Here is a 20,228-nt window from a genome sequence, read left to right as displayed (position 1 = left end):
CCTGGCCTGCTCTCTCAGCGGGGGCCTTCCTGGAGGGTGAAGCTCCGTGAGGGCAGGCCCCACTTTCCGGGGCAACACTCGCTGTGGACAGTCCATCTCAATTCAAGATACACCGTCATTCATAGCAAACTGCACACAGGAAAGCCAATGTGCGCGTTCTAGGTCAGGAACTCCTCCAGCCTGAGGCCCCACAGGGCTTCCCTTGCGTGGGAAAGAGACCGGGCCAAGTTTGGTGCTTATGCAAAGCAGCTGCCTGGAAAGCCAGCCCCCGGACAGCCTGCCACCCCAGAACCCTCCTGCCCTCCCTGGGCCCCCACGAGAACACGCAGGCGGCCCAGGCTCCTGCCAATACACGCTCAGGGCCCCGGCACTTGGCTCCGACGCAAACACAACCATTCTGCTTAGAACTCAGAAGCCGATGACGGTAAAGGCATCCTCTGCTACAGAGAGAGTGGGCGCTCCCCCACAGCACACAGCGCTAATGCTGACCTCCGGAGTTCGTGTTCAGTCAAGCCGTGCGCCTGTTTCCAGAACCCTGGGCTCTATCTGTGACTCCTGCTGCACGCAGCAGACCCGGGCTGGACGCCCCGTCAGTCTCCCAACACAGCCCTGCTAAGACACTGCCTGTCCTTCTTCAGTCCCCTGGAGCTCAGCTGCCCAAGACCCTCCCTCCCCGGAGCTCAGTAGCAAAACCAGCACTACCGGCGGGGGCGGGGGAGGGGGTCCAGTCACTCTGGGCGCAGACACGGGTGCACTTCCATCCCACAGCAGCTCGCGCCCAGAGACCTCCTAAGGGGGCTGCAGCACCTGTGCGGGTCCCCTGCCGGGGGTCCAGCCCAGCTGGCACACGTGCATAGGGTGCCTCGGCTTGACAGTCTGCGCCATTTCACTCCCGGGGCCCAGCAGGCTCCATGGGGGGGGACAAGCCCAGGGCGGGTGAGAGGCGCGTGAGTGCTGCCGAGGTCACAGGCCTCCTGCACCCCTGAGATGTCACCAACAGGATACAGGGACGACTGATTTGAATGTGGGGTGCTCTTCGAAGAGGAGGAAAACCACAAACACCGTGGGGACATCAGGACCAGTGTCAGGAGATCAGGGAGGTGAGCCTGTAATGACAGCCGCACCTGAAGGGCAGGAGGCGGGCCGCACCATGCTCTTGCCATGGGAAGCCCAGGAAAGGCCGCACTCAGCGGGCGGCAGAGGTTGGCTCCGGCCCTGCTCCTCCCCGAGCCCCAGAGCCATCTGGGGACCAGGGAAGCGGGTCTGAGAGGCCTGCGTCTCCCATGTCTCTCCCACGGCAGGCAGCCGCCACCTCTACTGAACACGCTCCACCCACAGACTCGGGAGGAGGGGCAAGCCCAGCCCCCTCCCCGACCCCAGGGCACGGTCCTGACTCGCCCAGAATGCTCCCCCATAGGACCCCCCGACCCCGCACTACAGGGCGGGAACGAGGCCGCCGCACTTACAGCGGATGCCGTAGATGGTGAGGGGGTCGAGCTGCTTCTTGCCGTGCTTGCCCTGGCCCGACAGGTTGGACACGGCCTGCACCTCCCGGTGGAACAGGTAGTCCAGCAACGTCAGGGCCATCTTCTCGGCCGTGCGGCAGTTGGTGCTGATATGCAGCATGTCCGAGGGGATGATGGCACAGCGCACACGCATCTCGGGGTTGTTCTCGTCGCCCAGCCACGTGCCGTTGGGGTAGTCCTCTGCGAGAGAGAGAAGAGGCGGGTTCCCGTCAGCTCGGGACCGGGCTCGGCACAGACGCGCTCCGGGGAGGCTGCTGGAGAACTGCTCCCCAGGAGCAAGGGGGTGACCCCTGGGGTCACCGAGGACACGTGATGAACGGAAACCACGCATCATTCACACAAGGGCCACCTTGGTGTCCACCGACCCATCGCAGGGAGACGGACGGGCCGGCCACACGGAAACCCTCTTCTGCCTTCCCGACTGGCTTCCGCGGGCCGAGCCCTGCCCCACTAACTCATATATGAGCAAACAGGAGGCAGTGCGCCCTGCGTGCAGGCCGGTCTATGGCTGGGGAGTCAAACGTACACACCCAGAGCTCCGCGTTCAGGTCGGGGAGGGATCCCCTCTGCCTTCGACAAGGCCACAGAGATGATCATGACACAGACACGGCGCTGATGCGGAAAGAGAGGCAGGCAGTGGACGGGAGAAACCTCTCTACCTGGGGTGCCCCCCCAGGCCCACGGGCACCTCACCAGCTCACTGTGGGAGAAGCGGGGGACACTGTGAGACAGAGACCAGCCTCACAGCCATCCCCTGGATCCTGAGCGAGGCCCCCAGCAAGGGGTCTGGCTTTGCCCGACCACGGAGGACCATGGATTCCGTCACCGTAAACAGCCGCCAGCGGTCAGAGTGGCCCAGTGTGCGTGCAAAAGGGCTCCGTGTTCGTCAAGCGTAACACCAACTCAAGGGAGCCTCAACCTTTGGCAGAAGAAAGCTCCACTTAAGATCCCAAACCCGGGGACCCATTAGTTCTGCTAAGAAACTGGCGGCTTCCCCAGCAATCTCTTCTGAGCCGGACTCCGAAGCCGGGGCAGGGGGGAGAGCACACCTGCGTGAAGCAGCCCCCGGGGGAGAGCAGGGGTGCTAAGCAGGGGGAGGCCTCCTCCTGGGTGGCTGGGGTGTGAGAGGGACACCCGCTTTCTATCAAGTGGGCTGCTAGGTCACGCCACGGCCAAGCCGGCCCAGCTTCAGATCTCTCTCGAGCTTGATTCCAAAATGTCGTGATGCCGGCATCCCCATGACCCCTGGCAGGAAGAGGTCCCACCAGGAGCAGCCAAAGGCTGGAGCAGAGCACGTGGCCACCCAGCCGTGACTCACACGCCCCAGCCCCTTGCAGAGAGCCTCTCCTGGCTGAGCTCCCGCATCACGAGATCTGCGAGAGCATCCGATGAGGCTCGGCAACCCCATCTAGGTGACCACGTCGCCCACGGGGACCGGCCAGCGGCTGGAAGAACTGCTTAGTGAGTTTGAGGCCAGGCGCCTGGCTTTAGCTAAGGACAGAAAACCAATCACAAACCCGATTATCGCAACTGTGAATGAGCCACCGGGAGGCAGGCTCGTTTCTGAGAACACCAGGGCTCTGGGAGTGACGGCGCCCCGGGCACACGCTCAGCAGACGCGTGCTTCTGAACGCCAACCAGCTCCTGCTACGTTCGGCCTATGCGCAGAAACCAGTCCGGCCCAGCGATCTGCGCAGGCGGGGGCCTGGCGGGGCCTGGCGGGGCTATCCCCAGGTCGTATCTGAAATGTCAGAAAAGCTCCCACTTCCAGGGTATTTACTGCTTCATCTATACTTACTGGGCAACTCTGCGCCCGGCACTGGGTCTCGTGCTCCGGCCGAAGCCCTCGGGGAACCCCGGCTTCAGGACAGCACGCAGAGCGGGAAGATGTCCCTCCCTGCCGCAGTCGGGCCACAGAGCGAGCAGGGGAGAGGAAGGAAGGACGGGGAGGCCCATCTGTGCTGACAACGGCGGGGCAGGGAACGTGTGTGGGGTGACAGCAGACACCCACGGCCGCTGATGGGCTACCCGGCATCCAAGCAGCAGCAGGGCCTACGGCGCTGAAACCTTCCCACACGCTGCCGGTTTCCCTGTGAACATTCGCAGTCGGACCAAAGGCGCGGTCTACGGACCTTCTCCAGACCTAAGTATTTGAACAGGAGGATCCCGCGAGCCCGTGGGGAAGGGCGGAAGCACGCTGAGCCAGGAGGGGCGCGGGCCGCCACGGCACCTGCCTCCCGGACCACCACGGACACGACCCATGGCCAGCGCAAGGGCTTAACTGCGAAAGACCACGGCAGTCTATCTCAGGAGGAAGAAGTGATGGGATTGTGCTGGCGAGCCCCCCGGTGACACGGTGTTTCTAAAGCAGCAGACACAGTGGACAAGAGAACAAACGGAGAGTCAGAGTCAATGTCTTCTCAAACCAGCACTGAGAAGAGGTGCCGGCAGCCAGGGCGTGACTTGGCCAGGGACGGGCCACAGCCCAGCCCCACCAACGCCGCTCAACAAACCAGCTGGCCACCCAAACTGCCCCACGGCCCCCTCGGGGACATGTCTCCCTTCACCAAAGCCATGCTGTCCATGCTGTGCGGTCTCCTGCTGGCTCTGCTGTCCATAGACCAAACACTCTTCAGCACGGACGCTCCCGACAGCCACGGGCCTGTGCCGAGAGCACGTCCCCCTGTCCAAACCCCGTACTCGGCCCCTGGAGCCGACACAGTGATGTACAAGGAAAAAGGCCACTCTTCCAAATGTCCCTTACCGGAGAGCCTCAGTTTCAGAAACAAGAAAGAAAAACACCAGCACACTGACACCAGGACAGTCCACTTCCGTGACCCCAGTAGCCAAAGGTGTAAATGCAAGTATTTTCCAAAATGATTCACGGGAAAGAAAAGAAAAAGTGATGTCACCTATGTAAGAGCAAAACATGACGCAAAATGAGTGAAAAAAAGTGACAAATAACCATTAAAACCCATTTCCTTCATATCACAAATAAACATCAGTAAGATGGGTCCGTATTCCCCGACTCGTCTCCGCTGGGGTGCTGACTGCGGCAGGCCCTACAGGAGCCAAGCCTGGCGCCCCTCCTCCGCCGACGGCACTCCAACAGAAGCAGGGAACCCGCCCTGGGACGCAAGAGGGCCAGCCCCGCACCAAGCCAAGAGAGGAAGCTGGCTTCCCCATCCAGCGGGGGCCCTGCTCCGTGCCGCCGCCTGCCTGCAGACAAAAAGCCTGTCCTTTGTGCCGAGCACATGGCTCTGGAAATGGTACCAGAATATTCTGAGGATGAAAGGTGCCTGTTCAAACTCCTACGGTAAGTACTGTTTCAGGAGATGCTGCTCCCCTCCAAAAAGGACATTAAAGATTAACTCTCCTCATCTCCCACCCCCTTACCACTCCCAAATAGAACGGTTTAAATTTTTTCTGGTACCACAGAAAATTACCCAGAAATTTTATTCCGATCCAACATCTCAACATTTTACAAGGCATTTCCTGTTTACAACCGACTCGTCCCGAATGTCACCAGATGCCCTGCAAACGATGGGTGTGTGCTCCTTGCCAGAGCAGGAAGCCAAGCCAGGACAAGGATGGCAGCCTCAGTGACCCTGACCAACGACGAGATGAAAGGTCACTGTCATGCGAGCCAGAGACCAGTGGGAGAGGGACCAGGACACCACCACTGCCGTCGCAGTCCTGTGGGAGACGCGCTGCATCCCCGTGAGCCCTGCGGCAAGAGGACAGGACCGCCAGGGACACGCAGGAGCCCGTCCTTCCCGGGGTCGCGCCGGCTGACCCACTGGCTCAGGCCTGCTCCCCTGGGGAAGACTCGGCCCCAACTCACTTCCGACTCGGAGGCAAGAACGCAGGCCGGACTCCAGCTTCTCAGCAGTGATGATGAATCATGTCTTTTAAATGAGAAACAAGATGAAACACCTTCCCACATAAATATGTGAGAAATTCCCCTTTCGACCCTTCAGAAAGCGTGTATTTATTTTACTAAAATAGCCTGGGCATCTGAAGCAGATTCTACCGGCCTTACTGAAAAACTACCAGATCGTAAGAAAAATAAACTAACCTTCTATTCCGATTATTCTGTCAACGGAATGAACTAGCGCTTCTGAAAGACCTAACAAAAGCCCTTCAGGACTAACTCGAATTTTCCTCCCCCGAAAACACTTCCGCACAACTAACACTCTGTCCTGAGGGTCTGTTCCAGCCCCGGGAAGAGGACGGAGCAGCGGAGAGCAGCAAGACGACGGCACCAGCCACGCCGTCACGCGCACCCGCGGGACAGAGAGCAGGGCCACCGGCGTCCTGCGCCCCGCCACTCACACACGGACGCCGATGTGCCTGAGACCCCCACGCGGTCGCACCCCGGGCTCCGAAGTCCCAGGGCCGTGCTGTGCGCTCTTGCTTCCAGAGGCTGTGGGCTCGGAGACACGGGAGCCACTTGAGGAAAGGCGTGGGATCAGGGGGAATCCGCGGGGTCTTCCGTTCGACCCACGTCCAGGCCCACTGCTGGACCACGCTGCCCCGCTCCGACATCACCTGGAGGCTTTCATAACCGGAGTGCAAGGCCTCTCCGGTGGCTCCAAGAGCCCAGCCCTCACAACCGTCCTCTTGGCCTCACGCCCTGGAGCATCCAGCTCCCCGCGTCGCCCTCCTGAACCAGACCATTCCCAGAGCAAACATCGTTAGCTTCTGGAGTCAAAGGCTAAGGCCAGTACGAAGGTGTGACCTTTTCTATGGCCTGCTGAGTGGGGGCGGCGAGGACACGGGGCCCCACGGGCTGCCGGGACCAGAGGCTCTGGCCACAGTCATGGAGGACAGCCCTGTGAACAAGCTGACCACGGCTTTCCAAGACAGGCCCTGCTGGGGTGGCCCCCAAGCCCCGGATCACACAGGACTCTCACAACCCGGCACATTCCTGACCGCTCCCGAGTCACGCGTGTCACCTGAAGTGAGTGCGGACAACACTCGACCCTCAGACCGACCTGAGAAACCAGACAGCCCACCTCTCTGGGATTAGCCACAGTGCACTATGTACCCTCAGCGCAAACCCCCAGGCTTCTCTGGGAGTGACGGGACATCTGTGCGCTATAAACAGATTGATAATTTGGGGTTTTAAAATGGGCAGTTGAAGACGACTGAGTCACACACAGGATCACAAGAAAAAGGGAAAAAAACAAATGGTCTTTGGTACCGCAGCCAAGCCCCTTCCCCCAACTCTAAGCACGTTCCCCAGAAACCACGCGTGCACCAGCGACCGAGGCGCAAGGCCACCGACTCCGGCCAGGCGGCCCTACTGAGCGCGAGTCATCACGACCTCAGCCAGGACTACAGCACGAGGCCAAGGACGTCCTCCTTGGCCGGAGCGAGCGGGAACCACGGGACACGGACAGGGCATCCCCCGTCAGCGGCACGCGCCGTTCCTTCTGGAACCACGCGGGAGGAGCCAGAAGCCCTAACTCCGGGACCGGCACCCCCCAGCCCCCTCCCCTGGCCTGTCGGGTCCTTCCGCCATTCTGGCTTCACGCGCCAACGCCACCTTTGCCAGGCACCAGCCTGTCCATAGTCCCACGGTTCTCAGGAGCCCACTCAGGATGCCGATCAACGTTCTTAATGTCAGAGCGCCTGGAGGGCTCAGACGGTAAAGCCTCTGCCTTCGCTCAGGTCATGACCCCAGGGTCCTGGGGTCGAGTCCCACATGAGGCTCCCTGCTCCGCAGAAGCCTGCTTCTCCCTCTGTGTCTCTGCTTGTGTGTGTGCGCACGCGCTCTCTCCCTCTATCAAATAAATGAGAAATCTTAAAAAGAAATAAAAATAAAAATAAAGAATTTATGTTAAAAAAAATAAGTTTACGTCGGGGCGACTGGGTGGCCGGCGGGTTAAGCCTGTGACGCTTCATCTCAGCTCCCGCCTCAATCCCAGGGTCACGCGTTCAAGCCCCATGCTGGGCTCTGCACTGGGCATGACGCCTACTTCAAAAAAAAAAAAAAAATTTATGAAAATAAATTCTCAAGAAATGTTTTCAGGACGCACCTGGGGGTACAGTCCGTGAAGCACCTGATTCTTGGTTTCAGCTCAGGTCACGATGTCGGGATCGAGCCCCGCGCTGGGCTCCAAGCTCAGCAGGGAGGTCACATGAGAGCCCCTCCCTCTGCCCTCCCCTCCCCACCCACACGCTCGCTCGCTCTTTAAAAAATGAAATACAATAAATACAAAATACAGATACGGTGCCTTGCAGTAAGTAATGGACTCCACACTGATATAAAACAGCATATCAGTTCATGCAAACCATTTGGAATTCTTAAGAAATAACTATTTTGGAACCTGTGGTTTTTAAAACTGTAGACAATTGGCGCGTCCCTGTGCAGCTCTGGGCGGTTATTCAGGAACTCGGGGACGCCATGCAACGCCGAGCCCAGGGCCTGCAGAGCTCTGCGTGTTATCAGAGCTTAACAGAAACTAGCTGACCCGACCCTCTCCGGCTGGGCTGGCTGAGCTGGTCTCGGGGAGGACATGGGAGGGATGGTGCTTGTGCATCTCAGAGAAGGTTTTCACACGCGACGCCACTACAGGCCGATGGTGACTCTGACAGGCACTAACAGAGGGCCTGCTCCACAGCATGTGGGTGCGTGGCAGCCTCCAGGCCCTTGGGCACCGACCACAGTTCTAGCTGGGGCAGCACAGCGGGGCCTCCCCCCAGATGTCCAACTGCCGGGGGAGATGTTCCCAGGGCAGAGGCCGCAGAAGGCACACATCCCAGCGAGCTTGCTCCTGATGCCGTGGTCAAACAGAACGGTCCTGAATTACGATCGCTTCTTCGAACATCAGAAAAATTCCTCTAGTTTGCCTCAATCCTTTTTTAGTTCGTTTTTTTTAAGATTTTATTTATTTATTTGAGAAAAAGAGAGAGAACACACACGCACGTGAGCAGGGGCAGAGGGAGAAGCAGGCTCCGCACGGGGCAGGAACTCCAACACGGGGCTCAATCCCAGCTCCCGCAGACGGGGACCAGAGCCACCCAGGCCCCCTGGTTTGCCCCAATCCTAACAACATGTACCGACCCTCAGACATGTCAGTGGACACAATCCCCGGGATTGCGGGTCATGGTTCCCGCAAACGCGTCAGCGCGTCAAGAACTCAGACTCAGGGGTGCCTGGGTGGCTCAGTGGGTTAAACCGCTGCCTTCGGCTCAGGTCATGATCTCAGGGTCCTGGGATCGAGTCCCACATCGGGCTCTCTGCTCAGCAGGGAGCCTGCTTCACTCTCTCTCTCTCTCTCTCTCTCTGCCAGTCTCTCTACCTACCTGTGATCTCTCTCTCTGTCAAATAAATAAATAAAAAATCTTTAAAAAAAAAAAAAAAGAACTCAGACTCAGATAAAAAGAAGATCTGTATTTTTTTCTCCGAGAGGTCACTAAGCTCAGAGTTTGAACATTTTTCTGTGCTCATTTAGGAGCATGCTGTAGTTTCCCCAAATTAAGTATTTTTCACATTAACCACATCAAAGTAAGATACTTAAAAAGGTAAAATATTCTATTTTTAAGATAACCCGAGAAACTTCCCGAATTATCAAGTGCCGAGTGCCTCAGCAGATGCAGCTGAAACCAAGCGCACGTCGGGCCTCGAGGGGCGGCCAGACCCGCGTGGGTAGTGACCCGGAGTCCCCGTGGACAGACAGAGCACGCACTGCTGCCAACGCCCTCCCCACCACGGAGGTTAATGCCACTAGCTGAGATCGGGGCATCCCTCTCCTCCTCAAATCTAACGTGCAAAACAGCGAGGCGAATCCACTCCCGGGTACCTACCAAGAGAAACGGAAACACACGCTCTCGCCAACCCCTGGGCAGGCGTGGTCATCACGGTTAGAAACTGGAAGCACCCTGAGCGTCCGCCAACAGATGAGCATGGTCCATCCACACGGCGGAGCAGGACCCGGCCACGGACAGGGTGAAGGGCTGGTGCTCTCTCCGCCCCCGACCCCCTCCACCGCCCCCACCCCCACCCGCACCCCACGTGGGAAGTGCCTACAACAGGTCATTCCAGAGACGGAAAGCGGGCCAGTGGCTCCCAGGGACAACGGGCAGGGACTACGGCGGGGCTCCTTTCTAGCGTGACAGAATGTTCTAGAATCAGACTAGATGATAGCTGCACACTATGCAAGAATACAAAACACCGCTGAACGGTCGACCTCAGATTGAAATTAGACCTCAGATGCACAGAAAGGCCATCCCTAAGCTCTCATACTCTCCCCGCTCCTGTGCTGCCGCCCCGTGCTAGCAATTTATGTCAGACGTGAGCAAAACTTGGAGAAAAATACTGTTTTCCCTGCTTCAGCTATGGTAACCAGTGTAACAGGAAAACCTTTGCTCAGTAAATCTACATCCTTGTCCTAAGGAATTCACACAGCTCCTGAAGTAAAAATCAACAACTCGGACCTAGAACCAGAAAACCTCCCAAGTACATTAGAAAATGAAACCCAGGCTTTCAAAGTCAGCAGCACAACACCAAACACACCCGCCCCTGCTGTAAAAAGCTGTGTGAAAAGCCCAAGTGGGCCCAAAAAGGCAGGACAAACGCGCCAGGCAGCAGGGGTCCGCTGCGAGGCACGTGAGGCCGGCTGCACCGAGCAGGCCAGTCGCGGGCAGACGTCCGACCGCGGCAGGAGAAGCAGGGGGACAGGAAGCCAGGTGTGGGCGCAACAGGCTCACGTCCAGGCATGGCAGAGCGCTCGCTCCGCCTCTCGGGGCGGGACGAAGAAGACCACGACCCCCCCCAAGCACCTATGTCTGGCTCTTGGCAGAGATGCAGACAGAGCCCTGGTCAAAGGCAGTGACCAGCTGCCGGCTACAAAAGCGCAAGAGCCTGTCATCAGAGAGTCTCCAGAGCCCGACTGATCCGCACGCCATGGAAGGCTCCCGTGCTGCCGGGGAGGAGAGCCCCACAATCACACGGCGCGCATGTCGCCACAAGAAGAGCGAGCAGACTGACCGCAGTCCCCAGACACAAAATCCACGCGGCTCTCGCTCTGTTCTCTCCTGGGAAACAGCCACCGTCTGCACACCCTCCCCGCTGAGCAGGGCTCCGTCCCGAGAAACCTATCCGAGCTTGAGGAACGCGAGGTCAGAAACTCACGTCACGCCTCAACCCACCGAGCCTCATACTCAAGCCCGGCCCAGCCTAGACGTGCTCAGAACATCCACGTTAGCCTCCAGGGGGACAGTCATGTCACACACACAATACCGCGGGCGACAGCCCAGGGAACGTCCGAATCCTGCGCTAAAAGCGACCACGAGGTCGGCCGTGTCTAGGTGCTCCGTGGCGGGGGCGGGGTGGCTGCTGACCGCAGGATCGTCGGGGGACGGGGAGCCCTGCCCCGCGCCAGCAGCCCGGGGAAGAGACCCAGATGCAAAACGCGAACTACGTCTCGACCGAGCGTGGGTCATTTTGGCACCGCCAAACCGTGCTGACGACGTTGACAAACCGTGAAGCTGAGCCATCGGGGACGGAGGCCCGTCTCGCTTTCCTAAGAGGCAGAAAAACAAGACAAAACACAAAACGGTACCTACTGCCGTTCAGGCAAAAGCAAGAAGCTTTGCAGGCGCACCTTCCGAGTTCAGGGTGATGAGGGTCACGTTGCTGCCAATGTTCTGACTTCCTGACTGTCCACAGCTGGAAATGGAGTCGCTGGCCTCGGACCCGCTCTCCCCGTCCTCGTTGTGGCTGTCCTCTTGACCCGGCACCTTCACCACAATCGTGTTCTGCCGTCGCCCCGGCACCGCGCTGAGCGGGAGACAAAAACACCAGCCAATGTTGTGAGAGCGCCACGACCCACAGGCAGACACGAGCGCTCGGGCACCGCCGTGTTCTTCTGTCCTCCGTTTATCAGACTCTAACCGCGCACGGGGCAGCCGCGCACGGGGCCTCCCACCAGCTCTCCCCACCGAGACGGACAGCAACTCAACAGCACAAAATAGTCTGGGGTTGGAAGAAACCGTATGAAATTTAAAAGCGTGCAAACATGTTTATATCGCAAAAGAAGGAAAATCACAACCCACTGTCACTCCAGGCCCAGACTGCAGCTCTCTGATCACTGAGGTGACCCCGCAAATCAGACACGTGCATAACTTTGGAGACAATGTCAAAGAAAGACCGGATTAGGAGGAGGTGAGCCCGGAGACTCCCACTGACCCAATGCACTCCGCACTGTTACACCTTCTGGGAGCAACTGGGCTTAGCTAAGGGCAGCGACCACTCCTGCCTCTTCCCGCCGACAAAAACCACTCACGTGGGTCTACAAAGCCAGCCAAGAACGTCCTGGGGGGTCGTCTCACCACACCTAGGGATCCTGACAAGGAGCAATGAGCTACTGCCCGAAGAACAAGACACAAGCCAGCAGCTCCGAGAAGGGCTCGAAGCACCGCTATGGACTACTGCCCGGACGTGCTCCCTGGGCCTTCCGGGACCTTCTCAGCACCCTTTCACTGGGCCTGGCAGGCAGGGAAAAAGGGGAGGAAACGCACTTTGCCTGTTTACACACACAAAACACGCTTCCAGCCCTGGCCGAGCCGCGGGGAGGGAGCTACACCTTCGGAACCTGACTGCACCGCAGCCTGCCCAAGCTGACCTCGCTCCTGAATGCTCCGAGTCTGACAGCTGACCTCCAGCCAAGCCCCGCGGGAGGCCCACCTGACCCTGCCTCGCCTCCACGGGCCGGGGCTCCTTGGATGGCCTTTCCCACCCGGCACAGCAGGCCGCGGTCCGGCGGGGCCCCCGAGACCGGCAGGACAATAAAGGAAGCGGGACACAGCGGGGAGATGGGGAGCAAAGGCCGAACAGAACTCTGTGGACACACGGATGGAAACCACAGGCCAAAGAGGCCTCTCGGGCACGTTCCCAGGAAAAGCTGAGCCCAGACCGCCAGGCAGGGCCGCCCGCAGTGACCTCACCGTCCACGCTGCCGTAAAGCTCTCCTATTTCTGACCAAGGTTACATCCACCGGGTCTCCAAAGAGAAACATCACCTGGACATGCCTTCCTCACTCAGCAAACTTGAAAAAAGGCTGTCTGTTGACCTGACATGCTGCTACAGAGACAGACAGACAGACAGACGTGAGTGTGGGGCGGTCAGGGAGGGGGACATAAGCTCCAGCGGCTGCTGTGGAAACATCCAGCCAGCTCCCCTAAAGCACGAGAGCACTGGACGTGGCAGCTCCAAGTGCCTCTCCCTGGACGCGTCCGCTCCTCCAGCCAGCACGTCAGGACGCGGACCCGCAGCACGGCTCGGCCCTCCCCTACCACGGACAACTGCGGCCGGCTGTGCCCGGCTCGGAACGCTGGCTGGTTCTCCAGGGGACTCATCTCGGTGGCAGTGGCAGTGAAAGATGGGGCTGGTGTTGTGGCTACTGACTTGCTAATGACATTTTCCAGGGACTCCGGCGCCCTGCCGCTCAAGGGGTCGTCCATCTTGGCTACAATGGCGTTCTGCCGATCATTGTTGAGTATTACTGTAGTCTGGGGGACGACGCTAGGGAACAAAAGAATCACAGAGAAAAAGAAGACCTTAAAACAACAACATTCATTTTCAGCGTACATAAGAGTCATTCAACACAGTCGGCTCCCCTTGACCTGCACTCAGGGCGGGGAGGCGGCCCCGAGTGGAAGTCACGGGTCAAGGTAAGGGGCGCTCCACACCGGGTGAAGAATAAACTGGAGGTGCTCCCCTTTTTCTTTTTGTTTTTTACTTTTTTTCTTTTGAGGAGAGAGTTTACCTTCCCCCACGGCCGCTGTTCTCAGTGGAGATGAGCAGGAACACTGACACAGAAAGGAGCCAGAGCTCCCGGGGTGTTGGGCAGTTAAGGTCTCCGCATAAACACAGCTTGCTATCCGTACTCAGTGCGTCCCAGAGATGTCCTCCACGACAAACCGAGGCTTTCCTCAGCACGACGCTTGCCAGCCTCACCCCAGGGTTAGGTCTGCTAGGAAAGGGGCAAACCCCTCCGGCTGCTACCAGGGGAGTGTGGGAACCGCAACACAGAGCCTGGGTTCTTCCCTCCAAAGGAAAAGGATCAGACAACAGAACAGAGTCCCTAGTGGCCTCCGAGAGGCGGGACCCTGCCCGGACACCCTCTGGGAGGCGGCCTGTGAGTTTCAACAAGCGGCAGCCGACAGCACATCTCACGGACTCCCAGACCACTGGGTCATTGAGCGTCCGGCCACTGGAGCTGTGGTCCCGGGAGGTCGGGGCGTGCTTTGCGGGGAGGGGGCAGGGCCGCACTGGAAATGCACAGCAGCACCACGTGCGAAGAGGTTATTCTGAAATTTTACCACTCAGGGGGAGACGATGCTTTCACATGAGAAGTTTCACGTAACCCAAAGCGCGTATGAAAATGCAACCCAGGGTCACGGCCTCACGGCTGTTAAACCCCCTCTCCCCAGATCAGGGGCACAGACAGCGCCGTTTCATGCCTGTGGAAACCAGAGGACCATGAGGTGTTTTCTAAAATAAAAGCTGAATCAACGGCATTTCATTCACAATTATTATTTTTCGGCGATTCTACTTGTCCTCGGACAGGGACCTAAAGGAAGCCAATCCTTACAGCCTGGTCACAGGGCAGGCATCACAGTAACCCGGGCCACGACCCTTGACTCGGTGCCACGGGTGCAGCGGGCTGTCCAGATGTCCGAGTCTCCTGCGTGGAGACAGGAGATCCCAGTTCTTGGGCGTTCGCTATTTCCCTGCAGCAAAGTCCGCGGAGCCCCGCTCTGTGCGGGGTCCCACACAGGCCTCCCCAACCTCCCCTCCCACGAGCCGCTCTAGGACGGCTCTGCGGGCTACCAGTGCGCTAACGGGAGCTCACCACGGCGGCAGGACACGAAAGCTCTCGAAGTCTGGAAGGGAACAGATTAAAATGCACTCGTGGCACCGACTGACAACGTCGTTGGACAAACAGACCTCTCCTCCCTCACGGCTCTTGTCGAGGGCGAGGAAGCAATGTCCGGAAGCAGCCAGCATCAAGGTGAACGAGTAGCCCGAAGGGGCGCCCACGACGTCCCGGGGCTCCTGGACGGGGGCCGCTCTCAGCAACGCCACGTCCACTTCCTTGCCTTGCAGAACGAACTCTTTCCTAAAACCGTTTTGCTTCGAGAGCGCACCACGGGCGACGTGTCCGATCTCTCTCACAAAGCCCCCTTCCTGCCTTAAAGGGAAAGGAGCTGTCCCTGCAGCGACACATACGCGCGCCGTCCATCCAGGGGACCAGCCCCCAGCGGAACGCGGGGCCCCGGGGAGGCACCAGGCTCGGTGTGAGAAAGCCGATCCGCGGCCCCGGCGCAATACCAGCACCCCGCTCTCGGCTTTCGGCAAAACTGACAGACGACCTAGTTCCCTCTTGAGCCCAGAGATCATCAAACGTCATCCCCGATGACAGCGCACACGGCCCTTAGACGCGGCCCGAGGAGCTGAGAGGCTTCTCCCCTCCCGGAACGAAGCTTCTCAGCACTTGAAACTGAAAACTAGCCCTGGAAGTAGGACCAGGGCGGACCCTCGTCTCCCTTTAAGTGGTAAGTCATCCACGGATTCAAGGATTAGTCGACACGAAAGCCCATCCATCCCAGGGACGCAGTCGGAATCCTGGACTATTACGAGTTCGTTCTAGGCTGACACACGGATGCGGTTTTGTCCGACCGGGCATGAACGGTCAGGAGATCCGTCCAAAACAGCTTTTAACACCTCCGGCCTCACAGCTACAAGAAACACTTTCTTCAGCTTCAGCCTCTCTCTCTGCCCCTGCTGGACAGAAGTACATTGGCCGATGAACCCAGTAAACTCCAGGAAGAGGAGGAGATGGGAACGAACTTCCAAAAAAGCAAAGGAATGGGGGCGCCTGGGTGGCTCAGTGGGTTAAGCCTCTGCCTTCGGCTCAGGTCATGATCTCAGGGTCCTGGGATCGAGCCCCGCATCGGACTCTCTGCTCAGTGGGGAGCCTGCTTCCCCCTCTCTCTCTGCCTGCCTCTCTGCCTGCTTGTGACCTCTGTCAAATAAATAATCTTTGAAAAAAAAAAGAAAAAAGCAAAGGAATACAGTGAAATTCTACTGGGGAAAGCGCATTCGTGGAGTGTTTTTCAGCAAATGACGGTATTCAGATGACAACGCAAACATCTGAGAAAGCACATCAGCCAGTGCTCCAACACACCAGAAATTTTACACTTTCAACTAACGCAATTTATCAGCCTCAGGTGTACAAAAGAATATCTCATTTTTCAAAAATTAAGGAACATCTATATCCACTAGTAAGAATGAAACTGTCGTTGAAGGGTTGACATGGGAAAATCGCCACCATAATGTGCGTGTCCTGCCCGGGCGGAAGGACACGCCCCAATTACTCCATCACACGGACCTGCGTGGGCGATGAAGCAGTTCTGCAGATGTGATTAAAAGTCCGCACTGGCTGACCCCAAATTAACCAAAGGGAGATGATCCCGGGTGGGCCTGGCCAGATCAGGGGAGGGGTCGAGGCCTTCTTTGGTCTTGGAGACGCCCAGCGGCCCCCGCCAGGTGATCCTGACCTCCCGCTCCTGCCGACCTGCTCTAGATGTCCAATGAGCTTGGCTGCCCCCACAGCTGTGCTGGCCAACGGCGGCACAGACCCTTACAGCTGTCCGGTCCCTCTCTCGCTCTGCCACACCTCCTCTCTCAGCCACACACACGATGGTATCGCCTACTGGTTCTGCTCTGAAATTACTGGAGGTGGTAAAAGTACCCAGAGTCCCGTGCCCCCGTGGTGACACCCTATAAAGCGCGTAGCTCAGTACAGTAGGGAAAGACCGAAACTCACCCTGGAACACTTCTGGGAACGCTTCTGGGAACGAGCCTCCAGTCCTTCCTCAGACTTCCCGGCTACGTGTGTGCATGTCTGGGTCCGTGCTCCTGGGCGGACGCTGCCCCTTGAGACATGTCTGCCCTCCCAGCCTCACCCCTGCCCCCAGCAACCACTAGCCTGCTCTCCACCTGTGCGGTTCTCACACTTGGCAACGCAAGACACACGCTAGCCTTTGAGACCGGCTTTCTGGGCCGGGCGGAACCCCCGAGGTCGGTTCCCTCAGGGCGGCTGAGGACATTCCTGCGGCAAAGGGCATCACTCGTGGGCAGCCTGCCCTCTCCCCTGTAACCCCGCCAGGGCAGCGGGAGACCGGCTGGTTTGGGTCATTACAAACGAGGCTGCCAGACATGCGCGTGGTGCTTGTGGACACACGCTCTCACTTCTCCAGGCTAGTGCCCAGGAACGGGACTGCCAGGCCGCACGGTATGGCCGCATCTCCCCTCCTCGAGGAGCATAAGCTCGTCACTTCACCGCGTCCAACTCCTCCCTGACCTTATGGACGCTGCTGTCACTCCCACGTCTAAGAGGTCCGGGCCAGGTCCTGGGTCTCGAAGAGTTTCCCCTACAGCTTCCTCTGCAGGTCTCGGCTCTACACTGAAATCTGTGCTCCCCTGGAGATTAACTTTTGTTCCAGGGGTGACGTGACCCCAGGCTCCTTCCTCTCGTTCTGCCTGCAGGTGTCCGGGTGTCCTGACTCCATGAGTTAAAAGGCTGCCCCTCCCCCCCGGGGTGGGTCTCCGCACCTCGACGCAGCCTATTTCTAAGCTCTGCTATATCCCACCCACCGATTTCTCTCCCTCATTTTGTTTTCTAAAAACTCTGTCCCCGATTCACTCGTTGACAACCTTCAATCATTTTCTATCTCCTTACCTATATGTTTGTCGTTTTGGTTCTTAAGTTTCTATTAAATAAAAACCAAAATACTGGGGCACCTGGGGAACTCCGTCAGCGAAGTGTCTGCCTTCCGCTCAGGTCACGGTCTCGGGGTCCTGGGACCGAGCCCCACATCGGGCTCCCTGCTCAGTGGGGACCTGCTTCTCCCTCTCCCTCTGCTGCTCCCCCTGCTTGTGCGCTCTCTATCAAATAAAAGATTTTACTTATTTGAGAGAGACAGCGGGATAGAGCACGAGCAGGGGGAAAGGGAGAAGCAGACTCCCTACCACGCAGGAAGCCCCGACCCAGGACCCGCACTGACGCCAGACACTTGACCCACTATGCCAGCCACGTGACCCTAATAGATAAAATCTTAAAAATAAAATTAAGGAAAAGTAGAAAAATGACACTCAGACTGTGCCGCCTGTTATAATTCTAAGATTACACTGATTACAAGCGAAATGTGCCTAACTAAGGTTATGCTAATTACGCAAGCTGGATACGCTTACCTCTTACCTCAAAATGGTATTGTTCAGAAGGAAAAGATACACAGTGACCTGTGACCAGGGGCACAAGGACCACTCCCCCTTGTGGACAGCGACTGAGTCCAGGGCCCACAGCGACGCCCCCAGGAGCACTCACGGTGGGCAGCACCGCCCCAAGGACCCCACGTGGAAGGACACACTCTCGAAACACAAAGGCACCGCACTGCCTTCCCCGTGCAGACCAGGTAAGATGGCCACCCAAGGCCACACGGCCCCGTGACACTGTCCCAGACTTCTCCCGGGAGAGTCGAACCGAAACCAACGAGCAACAGCTCACAAGCAACTACTGTTTCAACATTAGAATTTCCTGGGGGTTCTAGAGACCAGCCCCAGTGAGCCCAGCGGTTTTGTGTTTTTTCTAACCATTTCTTCCGGGATTCTGCTGGTGCCGCTAGCTCCCAACACCAACAAGAAAACCGCACACGTGTTCCCCCGTGTCAGAGGCACAGGTGTGCCCCGCTCGCTGTTTCCCACGTGCTGCACTGGGCTTGTCACGCGGCACTCCCCCGCCCCCGCACCGCGCACAGGCTCTCTCTGTCCACCTGCCGCCCCGGCGAGTGCCTGGAACACAAGCCTGCGTGTGTCACGGGGGAATGACTTCCACACAAGCCCGGTGACTGAACTCAGGCCTCTGGCTCTTGCCTCCAGATTCCCTGGTCTCAAGCTGCTGGTCCACGTGCCGAAAGAAACCAAGAATCACGGCCAGAACAGAAACCTCACGAGGAGACACCCAAAGGACCGCCGAGGGCACGGTCATCCACGGAGGGGACCTGGAACTCTGTGGGCTTCGGGGCCCAGCACAGGGCACGAGGCCAGGCTGACGCTAGACCCTCGGTGAACAGAACTCTTGTGTGATCCGTCTTCGCAGCCTCACGGGGCTGGAGAGAAGGGCGCCGCGCGCTCGTAGCTTCACCGTCCGCGCGCTGAGGAGGGACTGCTGCTTGCGGAGGGCATGGATGTGCCCACGGTCTCCCCACTTACGGGTGACAGAGCTCGTATTCAAAACCAAGTGCCTCTCACGCTCTCAGCGCCTTGTGAGCCCAGCCCAGGAACGGCCCGATGGCACTTACTGCTACACTGCGCTACCCTTTCGGTGTGGGGTTTCACGGTTTTATTTTGATGGACTGAAAACAACACGTCTCCAGCTTCCAGACCACGCAAACATCTTCAAGCTAAGTCACAAATGGGCCTTCAGCGTCTCTGCTGCGGCAGGAAGCGGCTGTGTGACCATGTTAGAATTCTCTGTACCAGGGCGCCTGGGTGGCTCAGTGGGTTAAGCCGCTGCCTTCGGCTCAGGTCATGATCTCAGGGTCCTGGGATCGAGCCCCGCATCGGGCTCTCTGCTCAGCGGGGAGCCTGCTTCCTCCTCTCTCTCTACCTGCCTCTCTGCCCACTTGTGATCTCTCTCTGTCAAATAAATAAATAAAATCTTTAAAAAAAAAAAAAAAGAATTCTCTGTACCAGAATTTAGACGTTCACGTTTCCGTTCCTCGGCTCATCACACACACAGAACGGGACTGTCATCTGAACGTGCGCCAAGGGGCTCTGCCGAAGTTGAAAAATCAACAAACCACAAAAATAAAAGACTTAAAAAGAAAATCTTCCTGAAAAATGCGGATTTAAACTATTTCTCACAAGTTGGTGTTTTCCACTTTTTATTACAGAAGGAAAACAGAAAAGAAGCTTGTTTGAGCCACAGGGCTTAAGGACCCACACCACGGTCGATGCAGGTGGGGACACCGGGAGGAGGGGCAGGGGCGCCCAGGACCCAGGCCGGCCAGCACCGGAGAGGAGCTCAGCGTGTGACATGCACACGGCCCAGCGACAAACACACGCAGACCTCAGGCAAAGAGAAGCCAAAATCAAAATCCCCCCAAGTCAGGGGACCCAGAGCGTCCAACAGTTCTCTAGAAGAGCCTGATGTCAGCTCCGCATAAGCCAAGGGAACGCGACAGCAGCTCTGTGAACCGGCTTCAACCTCACTCAGATCTCAGGGACGTATCACCAATCCCAAACGGACACTTGCACACACAGACACACAAGGGCCAGGCTGCGTCCTCACGGAGAGAACCCCTTCAACTAGGACAGCAGGAGGGGGCTCGGGGCCCGGCTCCGACCGGACGGCAGGCTACTCTGGGTTTGCAGCTGCAGCGAGCTGGAGGGGACGAGCGGCCACCAACTAGCCCGTCCACCATAGGAACGGCGGGGCGGGGAAACTCCGTACGCTGGGGTTACCCCAGAACAACCCTGGAGCTCCCTTACAGCACGGGCACGCCCGGAAGGTCAGGTTTCTAACGAGCAGCGTGGGTGGTCGCTCCCCATGACCAAGGAGACTGTCCGGCAGCCCCGCCGGCGTTCACCACACACTCACGCTCATCTAGGAGAGAAGAAGCCAG

The 20,228-nt window shown here is 58.2% G+C and overlaps 1 protein-coding gene across 6 annotated transcripts in view; it reads right to left on the bottom strand.

Moving 5' to 3' along the window:
* The window catches only part of LOC101673278 (BTG3 associated nuclear protein), a 117,858-nt gene that overhangs the window by 62,057 nt on the left and 35,573 nt on the right, over positions 1-20,228 (bottom strand). For 4 of the 6 annotated variants that reach the window (XM_045076415.1, XM_045076413.1, XM_045076414.1 and 1 more), the window contains exons 5-7: positions 12,943-13,059; positions 11,141-11,316; positions 1,467-1,706 (exon numbers count right to left, since the gene is read on the bottom strand). In XM_045076415.1, coding sequence (XP_044932350.1) covers positions 1,467-1,706; positions 11,141-11,316; positions 12,943-13,059 — 533 coding nt within the window. The remainder of the gene's footprint in view (positions 1-1,466; positions 1,707-11,140; positions 11,317-12,942; positions 13,060-20,228) is intronic. The other 2 variants (XM_045076416.1, XM_045076417.1) reach the window with 1 other exon arrangement.

This window comes from Mustela putorius, unplaced genomic scaffold (genome assembly GCF_011764305.1).
Source record: "Mustela putorius furo isolate JIRA1106 unplaced genomic scaffold, ASM1176430v1.1 tig00000174_pilon_pilon_pilon, whole genome shotgun sequence".
NCBI lineage: Eukaryota > Metazoa > Chordata > Mammalia > Carnivora > Mustelidae > Mustela > Mustela putorius.
This window is presented reverse-complemented; position numbering and strand designations above follow the sequence as displayed.